The 15,756-nt window shown below is 35.3% G+C and overlaps 1 protein-coding gene across 4 annotated transcripts in view; it reads right to left on the bottom strand.

The window, feature by feature from the left end:
• LOC149805131 (CLK4-associating serine/arginine rich protein-like) overlaps positions 1-15,756 on the bottom strand; it is a 126,464-nt gene that overhangs the window by 95,056 nt on the left and 15,652 nt on the right. For all 4 annotated transcript variants that reach the window (XM_089947719.1, XM_089947727.1, XM_089947735.1 and 1 more), the window contains exons 4-7: positions 12,160-12,255; positions 9,441-9,523; positions 7,676-7,763; positions 2,945-3,066 (exon numbers count right to left, since the gene is read on the bottom strand). In XM_089947719.1, the coding sequence (XP_089803845.1) occupies positions 2,945-3,066; positions 7,676-7,763; positions 9,441-9,523; positions 12,160-12,255 (389 nt within the window). The remainder of the gene's footprint in view (positions 1-2,944; positions 3,067-7,675; positions 7,764-9,440; positions 9,524-12,159; positions 12,256-15,756) is intronic.

The raw sequence follows: 15,756 nt of genomic DNA, 5'->3' as shown, positions 1-15,756 counted from the left end.
AACTTCGATTAAGAGACATGGAGATTTCTGAAGCATCCCAAAACTACAATTATTACAAGGACTCCAAATACTTTTCACCACATACAGATGATGATGAAATACAGATTATAAAACATCATGAAGGCAAAGTTGAAAGTACAGAGTCGGAAATCACAACTGCAGAGATGTATGCCACAATTATTTAGAATGTACCACCTGTGAATGCAGAAATTATTGGAAATCTGTGAGCCCGTCTTCAGCATAATGTTAGCAACCATGCATTGACCAATATCACAAGACTGACCATTTGATTTTTCTGTGTGTGTCAAAATAATAGTAAAAAATATGGCCTTGTCAGGCAACTGCATTTCAAGCCAGGACAAGTTACTTTTTTTAAAAGAGAGACTTGCCCTGGCCAGTATCTAAAAAATTCTTTGAGCACTGGAGTGCTGGACAATGATTAACATCAGGACCTGGAGGAAAACATTGCTTTATGTGATATATTTTGAGAGGCAAATAAATACAAGTCAATTTAAAATTATTTTCAAACATTTCTTTTCATATTTAAAGTACAACCATTTCAACACTGTGTCAAAATAATAGTAAAATAAAACAATGGCCATTCTGGGCACTTGAAATACGGGCACGTGCCTTGGGCCTGTGTATGAAAACAAATTTCACTGGGTACTGGGCTCAGATAACTATTGCAAATTATTGCACATATCTCAAATCCTTCCTACTGCAGTCAAACCTGGTTTAACTTCCACTTTTATGTAGCAGTCACCTAGTTTCAACAACCATTTCCATCCATTCCCAAGTCACCTGGTTTCTGATAACAGCCAGGCAACCAAACAATAGTTTCTTACTGCTTAATGAAGTCACTCAAGCAACAACTAGAGTGTTATTTTCCCAAGGAAGGTGTATGTCCTGGATCGATCTGTAATATGCCTTATCTTGCTTATACTCATCATACAAGTCGATCTCTGTGTAACTTAAATTAGCTAATCTATCAAAAGTTATTTTTGGGGGTTTCAATAAAGTCACAATAATGCAATGAAATTCATTGTTGTGGTAAATACTCAGTGTATATCATCATTCTTATAGAAACCCATTGCATTACCCACTGTGTTCCTGTGTGTTGAGGGAAGTGGGTGGAGTAGAGGGTAGGGATGTGCTGATTATGATAACTATAATTAATGGATTCATAAAAAAAACAAGATTTAAAGAAAACTAATTTTACCCTAATTTGCTTTAGTTTATAAAATCTTAACTATTCAACTTTCCCTGAGTTTATTACAAAACAATATTTTTGGGATCAAGATCAATGAAGTGCTTCCTATGTAATTTTTATAATATGAAAGATCTAATTCAGCTTTCAAAATCATTTCTCTAGGATAGGTGGACTGTAATTATTGTAATTACTGTAAATAACTTTAACCCCTCCCCCACAAAACAACCCTGCTACCTTGTTATAAGTTTTTGTTGAATGCCTGTACAAATCTGAATGCACAAAGAACATTGTTATATGAGAAAAATGAACTGAGAGTTACAATGTACATAAAATATCTTTATTAAACATCCATCCTTGTTTGAGATAATAAATGTTAACAGGGATTTAATTATTGGGTTCTCTTTTTAGTCAAAGAACAGATAATGGACCAACACAATAGTCACTTTTGCATACAAGATATTTTGTTGGTTCAAAACATTCAAAGAATGCAAACTCACATAATTCAGGATGAAAATGTGTACATATTTGATAGTATATACACGATAGGAAAGGCATTTCAACTTAAAAGGCATCAAAAGTCTGTGAACAAAGATGAACTATCAATGACCTGGATGACATTTTCTATATTTGACCTAGGTCTGTCACTTGTATCATAGCCAGCTCCATCTGTAATATGCAAGCAGCTGAGCAAGCCATCTCTTTACGGTATACACGAGATGCCGCATGAAGATGAGTAAAAGCTTGAAGAAATCACTGAAATAAATATTTTTCCACAAAATTCTTTAATGTGAGATTTATTCAGTGAATTCTTTCAACAGGAAATTATGCCAACTGCCTGAAATAATAATGATATTAATAATGCATCTAATAAGGATACATGTAATAATAATAATAATAATAATAATAATAATAATAATAATAATAATAATATCTTGGTACTTTCCATGAGCCACATATGAAAGATGAACCATATTCACAGGTCTCCTGTGTACTGAGACAATTCTGGCCTTTTGACATAGGTGCTGACCTTACCAACCTCAAAAATTTGTTATATTAAAAAACAGACTGAACACAAGAATCAAAAACATCAATTAATACTAACTCCTTGAGAGACATGGATGTTGCCCATATGCATCTTTTATGCATTAGAAGTCCAGCTGTCTCTCTGAGTAAACAATACAACAATCATTGCACCCACTACTGGCAACACTGGCTACATGAGGCTTGGAAAGAAGTTTAATATTTTTTCACTTTCCAATTTCATCCAAATCTCCCTTTCTATTAGACTGTAGAAATGGTCACCAAACTAAAAGATTCAATTTTGCAACAACTTTAAAACAATTTTAATAAACTTCAGTGCACTTCCAATTTTACTTGCCAGGGGTGGAGGGTGGTTCAAATTTTATTTTCTTAAACAGAATGAAGTTTTTCCAGAAATATACTTTTTCTGGGAGAAAAAGTAAAAATGCACGAGTATGGGAGGAACAGTAATATTTTGGGAGTGGCTCACAAAAAAATGTGAGGGTTGGCAGGTCTGTAGGTTGTTGCTTAAGGCAAGTTTGATCATATAGCTAAAAATCAGCATTAGTTGATGACATGAATGAAAGACTTCAACAGTAATCCAAATTAAACAATCACTGAAAGACAATACCAAATGGTGAAGAATTTGCAAAGTTAAGGAGTAGAGAAAGATAATGAGGTTCTGCTCTGACAAAATGTGTTTCAAAATTATACCTAAATCCATGGTTTCTACATCTTCATCACTGCTAGATTCACTATCCTCCTCATCATTGTCTTCTGCTGCTGGTGTGCTGTCCTCATAAACATAGCCAATTGCAGCCTTCTTGTCTGCATTTCTACAACAACAAAAAAGCAATTCCTAGTAAATTAGGATTCAGGGACATGGGGCACATGATCTACCGATATTTTCTAAATGAGTCAAATCAGGTTTTGATGGAAAATTAGTTTTTGTGGTTTCTACTCTTTTAAAATAGTAACATTATTTTCATTTTCTAGTAATTTCACAAAAATATGCAAAATAAATAGTTCTTCAATTAAGTCCATTTGTTATCTGCATCCTTCCAATTACAGGATTTATTTACCATCTACTTCACAGCAAAATTTAATGTGTATGATGGCCTTCTTGTGCAAGACAGTTGATTTAATGTAGACAAGTAACAAGTTTCTCTAACTTGTATGGCCCCATTGGGTTCTGAGATATAGGATGCACAATCCTACAAGTTGTAAGAGGCAATTAATGGAAACAGGAGCTACAATAGTGGTGTTCTTATCATGCCAAACTTACAACTAAAAGGGTGCATGTTAAAATCCTGTCACTTGATCAGATGAGGTCAGCAACCATGTGTCCTTGTGTTTAGCACTTTACCCCAACAGCCTCAAACATAAATGACCTACTTGTGTTGCAGTGCCAATAACAATAACCAATAAAAGCACTCAGCATGAATTAAATTTGCTCAGGATGTTTTGTTCTTGTTCTGTAAGTATGCTGCCAATATGGCTCATTGCTGATGTGTTCTGTTTACATAGGCAAATTGTTTTGAAAGTGAATTTGAATTGTTTTACAAAAGAAATGCATAAAGACATGCAAGTAAGAATCACCCCATATGTATCTATTTATAAAGCAGTCCTGCCAACCCTGATATGTTATCTCAGTAAGGCAGTTGATTTTTTCCCCGTAAGATTGGCCAGTTTTCAGTAAGGTAGAACAAATTATCAATAATTGCTATTGTAAAGCTGGAAAATTTAATTAAATGCTCAATGCAGCAATGATAAACATTATGTTCAACTGAAAAGTTTGCAAGTATGCATAGACTTTATTTACCACTAGCACAGTTGCACAAACTCTAGTTCCAAACCCTATGCAACTCAATGGCTTGTTGCTATCTCTCAACCTGACATATTTCTTGGAGAGTCTTTTTCCATTTCACATGACGATGGCAATCATATGATGTCCAATAAACATAACTGTGTCCTTTCCAGCTTTTATTCACGAGAATCTGAATATTCCTTTGCATTCTTCTGTGTTGATTATTAACACTTTTCTAGAGGCTTAATTTCCCTTTCATCTTCACCATGCATCGCTTCTGGGACGTCATTAAAAAAATAATCTATAATCAACAACTTGATCATGAATACGCTTTGCATTAACAAATATCTGCAGCTTAAAGCGTCTGGGGTGCTGCTGTAAAGTTAGTCTGGTACCCTGACTAATTTCCCTAATTCTAATATGAAACCCTGATCCAAATCAAACATGGATGAACCGATTACACTGGTCAACAGTGAAATCATTACTGACTTGAAAAGGCCCTAATCTGTAGTATTTTGGTGTGCCGAACACGAATATAACCGTGAAAAATTTGTATTGGCTCTCGTTTTGAAGATATTCATATACCTCATTTTCTATGTTTCACTGTGTAAATTTCTCCAGTAGGACTGCAGCAACATCCGGAATAATGATGTAACATTGCATAATACCATCATGCTCACATCATCCACAGTTGATTGCATCATTTTCTGATGCAATGCAATACTAATGCCATGCGGCTGCTGAAGTAAGTTGACGTCAGCAGTGTACTATACATGTGTAGGCCTATTATACTAATGCCAGGCGGCTGCTGAAGCTGACGTAAGCAGTGTACTATATAAAGCCCAATCAGATAGGTTCAGCATTTAAAATATTTTAGACGTTGTGCGAGACAGTTCAAGCTACTGTTACATAAAACTTATTATTTTATCCATTTACGTACAATAAAGAACAGTAATGCCTCGAAAGTGTGTTAATACCGCGGACAATTTTTGCTATATTTGTGGGGAAGTGACATTTGCCAACCAGAAGAAAAGTATCAATTCTCAAGTGAAGAAGGCATATCATCTTTACTTCGGATGCAAGGTTGGTGACCAAGACAAGCCTTGGGCTCCGCATATATGCTGTGCTACATGTACAACACAGCTTTCACAGTGGTTGAATTGCAAAAGGTCATCAATGCCGTTTGCAGTCCCAATGGTGTGGAGAGAGCCAAGCAACCACCTAAATGACTGTTACTTCTGCTTGGTTTCTCCTCTTTCCGGCGGAATAACGAAGCGAAAGAAGTCGAGAATAGTCTACCCAAACATTCCGTCTGCATTGAGACCAGTTCCACATGGTGAGGGACTTCCTATTCCAGAACCTCCAGCAGAATATTCTCTTGATTCATCTGACGAAGACAAAGGTGAGTCAACCTGTTCTTCTCCTGGTCCATCAGCATGCAGTGATCCAGATTTTCACTGTGGTACATCATCAACCCCACACAGAATAACACAGGAAGAACTAAATGACCTGATTCGTGATTTGGACTTATCAAAGAACAAGGCAGAATTGCTAGGATCAAGACTCCAACAATGGAATCTTCTAGAAGAAGATGTCACAATTACTGCATATCGAAAGCGCCACCAGCAATTGGAGCCTTTCTTCAGAAAGGAAAGTAATCTGATATTCTGTTCCGATATTGAGGGCCTCATGAATGCTTTAAAAATCACTCATGACCCACAAGAATGGAGACTATTTGTGGACTCTTCGAAACTGAGTCTCAAGGCTGTGCTTTTGCACAATGGAAACATTCTTCCATCTATTCCAGTAGCGTATGCTGTCCACATGAAAGAGACATACGATAACTTAAGGCAGCTACTGAATTCCATTGAGTATAACAAGTACAGCTGGCACCTCTGTGGTGATTTGAAGGTAGTTGCCCTTTTAATGGGACTGCAGCAAGGATATACAAAATACATGTGTTTCTTATGCGAGTGGGAAAGCCGAGCAAGGGAAATGCACTACATGAGGAAGGAATGGACTCACAGGCAGAATGTAGCTATTGGAGAGAAGAATATCCAACACCCAGCTCTGGTTGAGGCTCAGAAAATCTTGCTACCACCCCTTCACATCAAACTAGGTTTGATGAAGAACTTCGTGAAAGCCATTGACCGGACTTTGCCAGCATTCCGATACCTGCATGAAAAATTCCCTCGACTCAGCGAAGCAAAGATTAAAGAGGGAGTTTTTGTGGGTCCTCAGATTCGAGAGCTTTTCAAAGATGACCGGTTCAACAACTTGCTGGAAGGTGACGCGAAACAAGCATGGAATGCTTTTCGCCTAGTTTCTACAAACTTCCTCGGAAATGTTAGGGCAGAAAACTATAAGGAACTAGTAGAAGACAAGTTGATGAAGTATAAGAAACTTGGCTGCAATATGTCTCTAAAGATTCACCTCCTTCATTCCCATTTGGATTTCTTTCCTAGCAACTGTGGTATTGTTAGTGATGAACACGGCGAACGTTTTCATCAAGATATCGCAACAATGGAACAAAGATACCAGGGAAAATGGTCCACTACAATGCTGGCTGACTACTGCTGGACACTCCTCAGAGATGCTCCCGAACAGCTGTACAAGAGACAGGCGAAGAAATCTAAGATGTAGTCAATGACTTGATTTTTTATAGGTAGGCTATTACAGTTGACCTTTTACTATTGGAATGCATTTCGTTATGTAAACATTAATTTCTTGCAGATTACAAAAAAACTAGAGCCAATTTTGCAATTTGACTGTCATATTCATGTTCAGCACATAAAAATTGATAAGAATTGACTAATTTTATTTCAGTAACATGACTTTTGTAAAAATTTGTTGTCCAGTGTTATCTAGAAGTTTTGGCAACAATAATTTTCCCCCCGTTTTTGCTTGTGTGCTGTAAGTATGTATTTTATGGGTAATTTTTTTTAAGACTTAGGGCAAAATCATAACGGTTGGCAGGTCTGATAGAGAGCTACTTTAAAAATCACATGATGTACTGCCATGTTTTTATCCTGCACAAGACAAATATAAATTTTGACTCTGATCACATTTTCTCACTATGGTTATAGAAAACCATGATGCCAATGCTGCTGACTTCATTATCAAATGTTCATTTCGTTTGGTTCTGATGATGGACTCCATTAAGTGAGGGAGGCATCATAAGATGATTTCCACTAGACAGTATGACTTGGATCATATCTCATATTCTTGACTAATGAGTCACCCTCTATAAATAAAGCATTATTATTATTATTATTATTATTATTATTATTATTATTATTAACTCTAATTTGGGCAAATTTCTGCAAAAAAAGTCACCAGCTTGTTTTCCAAGCACCTCCTGCTAAGATGTATGCTTGCATATAATGAGACTGATATAAAAGAATAAAGTCACTGCTGGAAAAAATATACTGTCCAGCAGCCAGGAACAAGCTGGAAACTGCATGGCAAGTAAAGAATATGATGAAAAAATCCATCATGCAATTTAAGGACAATCAGATTTTGGTTGATAATATATTTTCCTTGCATTGAAAACATTCTTGTCATCAGTATGCAAACCTGCTGTCAGGCTAGGTGTAAGATTGGAAAAGCATTTTTGGAAATAAAGTTTATTTACTTACTTCTTCTTCTCCTCATCAGCATTACTGGTTTGAATTACCCCAAACTGTTCATCTACATAGATTTGGTAAAGACACTGTTCTTCTGACACTGTAACCAAAATTAAATTTCTTCATATACAACAATCAATGCAAACATGTTATTTTATCTAGACCATGATCAACCACTTTAATCTTGTAGTATCACAATAAACTTCACAATGCAATATTAACATCTGCATAATAGCTAAAAAGTACTTAAAAACTCCAAATGCATGGATTAAATCTTCTTTTATTACCAAGCTTGATTAGAGACTGTCTTGGAAACTATTTCTTACAAATGGAGCTGCTGCATATATATATATATATATATATATATATATATATATTTATATGCAGTTCAAGTGTTCAAATATCTTCCAAACCAAAAAGATTTGTTACTCAAAAACAATTAGTCAGTCATGTTGTCAATCATAGCTTTCTAAATGACACATGTCCTTTTAAGTGTTCAAATATCTTCCAAACCAAAAAGATTTGTTACTCAAAAACAATTAGTCAGTCATGTTGTCAATCATAGCTTTCTAAATGACACATGTCCTTTTACAAAGAAATTGAGAAGTCTTCTATTTCTGACCATGACTGCATTTGACATTACTATTCTAGTGTTGTTCTCAACTATTAATCATTTATATTACATGATATGTGAAACATACCCTTGTGCAGAGAATAAAATGGCAGCATGTTAAAATGTATTTGCAAATAAAAATGTCACATTTAGTTGAACTCTGATATGAAAACAGTCATAATTAAATATTACATATTTGTTTTATGCTAATGATTTTTATTTCTGACAGTGATAATGTATCAATATTAGAGAACCTGTTGTATAGATCAATTGGATTAACATGTACAATAAACACAGCTCGCACAGAAGCTTCAAGCATTGTTTTTTGGCCAATACAAATTACTAATCTACTGAAATCCTCTATTCAATCCCAAGCCCTTAGAAATAGTGGGATTCTTTTGTGTGCAAACTGGACTATTCTAACATTTTAACCTACACCAAATAATTTAGCCCTTTGAATACAGTACTTAGCCATCATCATCTACCTAATCTTCTCTATTTACATTTGTTTTAGCATATGAGAGTTGTACTCATTCCAATCATGTTCCCATAATTCAAGATGCCAAAAGCACAATGATGAAGAACAGTTGTAGCTACACTACCTTAAAAGCAAATAAAAACGTAGGATCTAGTACTGGTTAGGGGGCTATTTCTACTAATGTTATCTTCAGTTTTTAACTTAAAGTTTATATTATTACAGCTCAAAGAAAATTCCAACGTTTTTATTGACCGATATATAGTAATGCTGATGACACAAATGCCTACAAAATAGGCTCTCCTGTATCAGTGCTCAGCACTGCAGGAAACTATAAAAAGATGTATGTGATCAGGTTGGGTGGAATGTTTGGGTATTGTTACCAAATCTACACAACACTGCCTCACTATCATTTTGCCCATATTGCAGTTGTGCCATACATTTTGATAATATATTATCACAGGCATATATAATAACACCACTATCTATTTCACTTTTGGATAAAAGGGGCTTATCTTTTATGGCTGAGCTATAGAGAAGTGATGTATATATAGCAGACATTCTATACCATAGACAAATCATCAACGCAGAATCTAAATTGAATAAAGAGTTATCTCCCCTGACATAAAAGGGATCATCTTTGATGTTAATAGGGACATCGGTGGCATATAATTGAGGACTAGTCTTACATCCAGCTGACTCGTTCTCTACCAGAGTCCTGTATCTCTCATAGTTTGCCACTCTATCCTCTTCCTCTTCATCACGTGACAACCTGATAACAAATAATTGTTATAGTGCATATATGCAATGAACAGTGCTCCTGGCAGGAAAATCTGGAACTTTAGACACATTCTTCGAGAAATAAAGAAACAAAATAAATCATTTTCAAACCCGTGCACTCATCCCAGAAAATTTGCATGAATTAAAGGGTCCAGAATAATCATATATCACCTGTGTACAGCACATCACTTGGGGGCTGCAATTGTAACCCTAATGATAAAACAAATCGATTTGCATTAAAAGATGATATGTAGCTTAATGTGACAATAATTCTGAAATATAAAACACTGGGTTGCAAGCTCACTAGGACAAAAGCTGTAAGTGCCATGATGATTAATTTTGTGTTGAATTAAAACAAAATCTGGTGCATAAATTGTTTTAATTTTTTTTATGACCAATGTTACATTAACTAGGACAGAAATCCAATATCCAACTGTACATGCAAAATAAAATAAAATCTTAGTAAACATTAAAACAACTGCTGGTAACATTTATAAATAATATCTTTCTTTTATTCTTATTATTATTGTTATTATTTATGCACTTGCCACAGTTAAAAAGATATTACCTTTTTGTTATAAAACCTGTTTAACTGGCAACATTTTGGGGTACTGATATATGTTAATGGAACAATAGCATCAACAAAACACCCCATTAAACAATTCATCATTTGGAGTACTGATACATGTTAATGGAACAATAGCATCAACAAAACACCTCATTAAACAATTCATCATTTGGGGTTGCTACACATCCAGATACAATTTGAGTTTGTCAAACAGAATGCATGACATTTTTTGAAGCTATTTTAATAGTTTCTGGCATATTATATCGCAAGTTCTGAGACCTGATCCAGCCTATGGATAGTCAAGGTCTATTCCATTGATTATATAAATAATGCCCATATAGAGAACTTGTCCAATAATTGGAAGAAAAAATGAAACAAGAGACCCTTATGTTGTCAAGCCCACCTTTTATTTAGCTAAGTGCTTTTACACTAATATTAGAATCATGTACACACTAATGCAAACGTGACCGCTATGTTGAGCTTATGCCAAGGCGAGCTAAAAAAATTATTTGACACCACACTGCTCTAGGTAAACAAGACCAAGCAGACATGAAATTACTCATATGACTAACATCTCCTTAACAGCCAAATGTAAATGCAGTTGGTCAAGAAATTTGCACTGGTGTCATTATGTGCTGGGGTCCAGGGATTTACCCCAGCAAATTATTGGCTGCTAGCATCCGCCTATATTCAGTAAATCCATAATTGTTTTTGAAGACAAAAAATATTTAAAGTTGTGTAAATGTTTTTCTATTTTAGCAATGGTGGCCATATTTGACCATGGATCAGCATCATTTGTATAGATTTAAATTAAATTTGTTCAAATTCGGAAAAATGGTTTTTTATCTTGTGTGTGTGTGAGAGAGAGAGAAAGAGAGATTTGGATTTTTAACATAGCTTTAACAATTTTTAGTCATGTCGCTATGATGTCTGTAGCGTGGCAGTTTATACTGGTGTCTAGCTTTGGGGCATCATATCCCATCCAGTCACATTATCTTGACACTAGGCCGACCAGTCCTTACACTAACCTCTTAATCCTGAGCGCCTAGCAAGGCAGCTTAAGTGCCATTTTTTTAAAGTCTTTATATGACTTGATGAGGTTTGAACCCCGTGACCTCCCACATCTAAGGTGGATGCTTCTATCTTTAGTGACAGCAGCAATATCTGATGGAAGATAGGAATCATTTGTACAAATACAAAAGTCCTTCACACCAAAATGCTTTCTAGCAAATTTGATAAAATTCTGCTTCGCTGTTTGAGAAAAGTTATTTAAAGGTTAGTCAACTTTAGTAACAACAGTTATACTTGATGGTGGATCAGCATCATTTGTTAAAAGAAAACTTAGAAGTCCTCCATGATAGGATTTTTTCTGTCAATTATGGTAAAATTCTCTTGATCAGTTTTACGAACTTATTTAAAATTTGGTTGTTTAGGTAATGGTGTCCATACCTGATAATAGATCCATATCATCTGAACAAATCTGGAAGCCTTTCTTGCAAAGATGATGTAAAACAGTCCAATTTTGATAAGCAGTTTTTGTAAAGCTGTTGCTTAAATGTTTCTTACTTTTAGTAATGGCCACATCGGATGACTGATTGTGATCCATTTAACAAATTTGAAAACGTAATGAATATAAACTCTGGGAACCTAACAGCCTCATGCTCAAAGAAAATTATTCATTGTGTGGTAGAGTATTATTCACAATATGCTCTAAGTTTCTGGACTTAATTTTTATCTGTTTTGATAGCTTGGCTGATATTTGTTTTGAGAAGTGTCAGGGAACAAGTGACATCAGAGAGAAAACAATCTGAAGCCATGACATGACCATGTTATATCTAAATTAGTGTAATATTAATGCTCATTACTGTTAGATTCCCCTTTATTTTAATACCAAAATATTCATATGTTGCCACAGTATTTGCGCTACCACTTTTTTGGTACCCCACTAGAGATTTTAATTTAAAAATACATCAAAGATATAAAAAAATCATAAAACTTAGTCATTTCATTCATTACTTTATAATTCAAACCTGACTGTTATTATTCATTATTTTACTTACTCAATTTTTATTTGTTTCACTTCAGGCAAAAGGTCTAGGTGGGCTCGAACATCAAATCTGTCTATCATGTTGTCTGTGTCACCCTGCCATGGCATCCTGAAAATATACAACTTGCACCTGTATGCGCAGTATGTGTACATCTCTGTCTCTTGTAAAAAAAAACAACAGGATAAACATCATATAAAATGTGATTCACAAGACAACTAAATTTATTTAATAGATAACTTGGATGCAAAAAATACAGGAACAAAATAATAAATGCAAGAAAAATATTAAAAAAATCAGAACTTCATAGGAAATACAACATACTAAAGCAAAACAAACAAACCAATTTTCAATACAAATAACTGTATTTACAATGTTCAACATAACATCAAATACCTCATTACAATTAACTAACAAACCCTATGTTGCCATTTCAAACACAAATTTACATTTGATCTGTTTACACATTAAATTAAATATGGTACCTACTAATCATATTTCTTTAGCATCTAATTATGAATCTGAATGGCACAAGAAATGGTAGGTTTATGGGGCATAAAGCCAGTGTTAATTATGCTATTACTGTCATGCTCTATCATATCCTGTCGCTAATACTCAGTACAAAACAATTATTCCCTCCCCCAATTAGTAACTGAGATCAAGAAATAAAACCTCAGAACTGTAATATCCTAGTTTTATAATTTAGTCAACATCCAACAATCAGAATATCATCATTCTTTGACTTGGACAGAAGTTAAATGGATATCAGAGTGACGATGGAGAAGAGAATTAGGCAAAAATAGCAATTAAGTATCACATAATTAAAACTGGTTTTACCCATGCCAAAAAATTCACATTTTCATAACAGTAATATATTGCCTAGTATTATTGTGTTGCTGAATTTGTCAACATGATGGGAAGTGCATAGCCAAAGATTAGCTGCCAAAGTGAACTTGGGCCCCAAGTGGCCGAGTGGTCTAAAGCGTTCTCCGTTACGGATCACTGCCATCTCACCTCTGTCTGCGTGGGTTTGAGTCACAGATTCGGCCAATGTGGGTATGTGAGAAAGCTTGAAAGTAGCTTCTCGAGGGTCAGTGGTTCTTTCCGGGGATTTCCTGGGTTCTTCCTCCAGCATTAATACTGGCCCCCATGTATAGCCTATCGTGTGCTGAAAATGGCGTTAAACCCTACAACAACAACAACCAAAGTGAACTTACCATTGCTGTGTGTAGGGTGCTCTAATGCAGACTAAAGGATGGTTTTAGAACTTGTTGGAGTGATACAAATGGCCCAAAGTATAAATGATCCCACTCTTGTATGATATTGATAGGTGGCACAATGATGAGAAAGTGAAGCGAGATTGCCAGAAGGCATCTGTCATGGCATCAACCAAAGACATTCAAAATCAAGCACAATATGCAGCAAAACCCTAACTTGTTGTACTTTGATTTTCAGAAAGAAAGTTTGTTCTTTAAATAGTCTGAACAATCCACCTGGAGGTGGCTGATGCTGAAATATCAATGGTACCTCTCAGTGGAAGAAAGACCTCTTTTCTCTTTTGAATTTGTCTGATAGAAAAATAAAACTCAAACTGAGCAAAGCAGCTTTTCTTGATTGTTACTGTTACTGTTGTGGGGTTTAACGCCATTTTTCAGCACACGACAGGCTACACATGGCGGCCAATATTAATGGTGGAGGAAGAACCAGGGGAAACCCCCCGAAAGAACCACCGACCCATGAGAAGCTACTGGCAAGCTTTCTCACATAACCATATTGGCTGAATCTGAGACTCGAACTGGCGCAGACAGAGGTGAGATGGCAGTGATCCGTAACGGAGAGCGCTTTAGACCACTCGGCCACTCGGGGTCCTTCTTGATAATCACAAGCAAAGAAATGACTGAGACTGTGAATTTCAGTAGTAGCAGGAGCTACCACAGGTAGCTGATTGTTGGCCAAAAACAAGTGTTAGCAAAGAAGAGTTAGGATTGAACCATTGTTATGTATATTTGATTTAATTTAATTGTTTGTAAGTTCAAAATCTTTTTATTTTTAATCTGATTAGATGTCAATGTAATGTAAAATTTTTTTCACTAGGAATTTTATATTTTCCAGAAAATTCAGTTTCACCTGACTCTTTTTATAAACACCTAATAATAGAAACACTGTTTTTATTTTGCACTTAGTTTCTGACCTTGATTCAGAAATCACTGAGACAAGTAAACAACTTCTTTTTTTAATTCATTTTTAATGTGTGAATGATAACAGTGAAATCGAGGCTGTACTGGACTACGTGCCATAAGACTTCTAGATACCTTCTAAACCATTCTAGAATGTGATCAGGTGACCCTCATCTGGGAATCTGTTTTGTGTCTCAAGTTACTGTATAACCTTTGTTTGTAGAGAAATTAGACAGTTGGTCTTTTACACTGAAAAGTGAGTGTTTGTAACCAGTTGGAATTACATTTTAAGGTTTGTTCAAATTATCTGGATTTTCAAAGATTAATTCTTTTTCCTGGAAATATCTGAGTGCTCATACAGAATTCTTGGACAAAGACAATTCTTTATATTTAATTTGGAAATTCAAATACCAGAATATTATTGTCTGTGGAATAACAAGGAACTGTAGACACTACAGCACCATAAAGGCTACACTATATGTCATCACCTTCCATTTTGGATTTTTCATCTGGACTCGAACTTGAATTCATTAGAACATTTCATTACTAGGACTTCTAAAATTTAATTTGTGGATTATTCTTGGATTTGATTCTTAAAACTGTAAGTTCTTATTTTTTCATTTTTACAGCCTTTTTCCTGGGAAATAAATTGTTAAATTTTTCAAAGCTTGTTGTTTTCACTCTTTTGTTACTGTTTATTAGAGCCTAAACATGTAACATAAGACCATTAAAAAAAAACAATTTCCTATTGACAAGGTATGACTTTCGCTCTTCCTCACTGACTAAGAAAGAGCAAGGTCCTCTAAGGAAGCTTCACTCAAAGGCTCATAAGGAAGTTTAGATAACAATCAAAGAGCATACAAGGCTCCATCTTGGCATTATAGAGTGAGACTGGTCTCTGTATCTCAAAGTATTCTGATCAGTTCTAAGAGATGTTGATCTGGCCCTATTCAGGAGCCCACGGAAAAATGAGTATTGAAGAGGGCTACTCTATTATTGCCCTTAATGGTGGTTAAAGAGCAATCTTTATCCTTGAAAAGTTAAGAAATAAAATCAGAATCTGCAGTTCAAAGGAAGAAGGTATGTTCAATGTATTTCCTACTGTACCATTAACAGAAAATTTACCCATTAGCATCATAAACCTTTTAAACTGATAGCCTTCTATCCTGGGTGATCCAATTGGCAACCTTGCTTAAAAACTGATCCAGGTGGTGGATCATTGGATATGAGCCAGGCATGAAGGTGGAGAATTTGAAGATTGTTGTGCAAGAGAAACCCTCAGTGCTTAACAGTGGGATCAATCAGCAGATTGAGGAGATAGTTCAACCATCACTGCTGGGACTACAGAACTATCAGGAAGAATCATGAACTGTATATCTGAACCCTGTGAAGGACCGAATGGATTACTCTGCAAGGTGGGATGATGTAGGCACTA

This window comes from Sinohyriopsis cumingii, chromosome 2 (genome assembly GCF_028554795.1).
Source record: "Sinohyriopsis cumingii isolate HCF-2022 chromosome 2, ASM2855479v2, whole genome shotgun sequence".
NCBI classification, from domain to species: Eukaryota; Metazoa; Mollusca; class Bivalvia; order Unionida; family Unionidae; genus Sinohyriopsis; species Sinohyriopsis cumingii.
The sequence above is the reverse complement of the archived record's forward strand: the minus strand, read 5'-3'. Positions and strand labels throughout refer to the sequence as shown.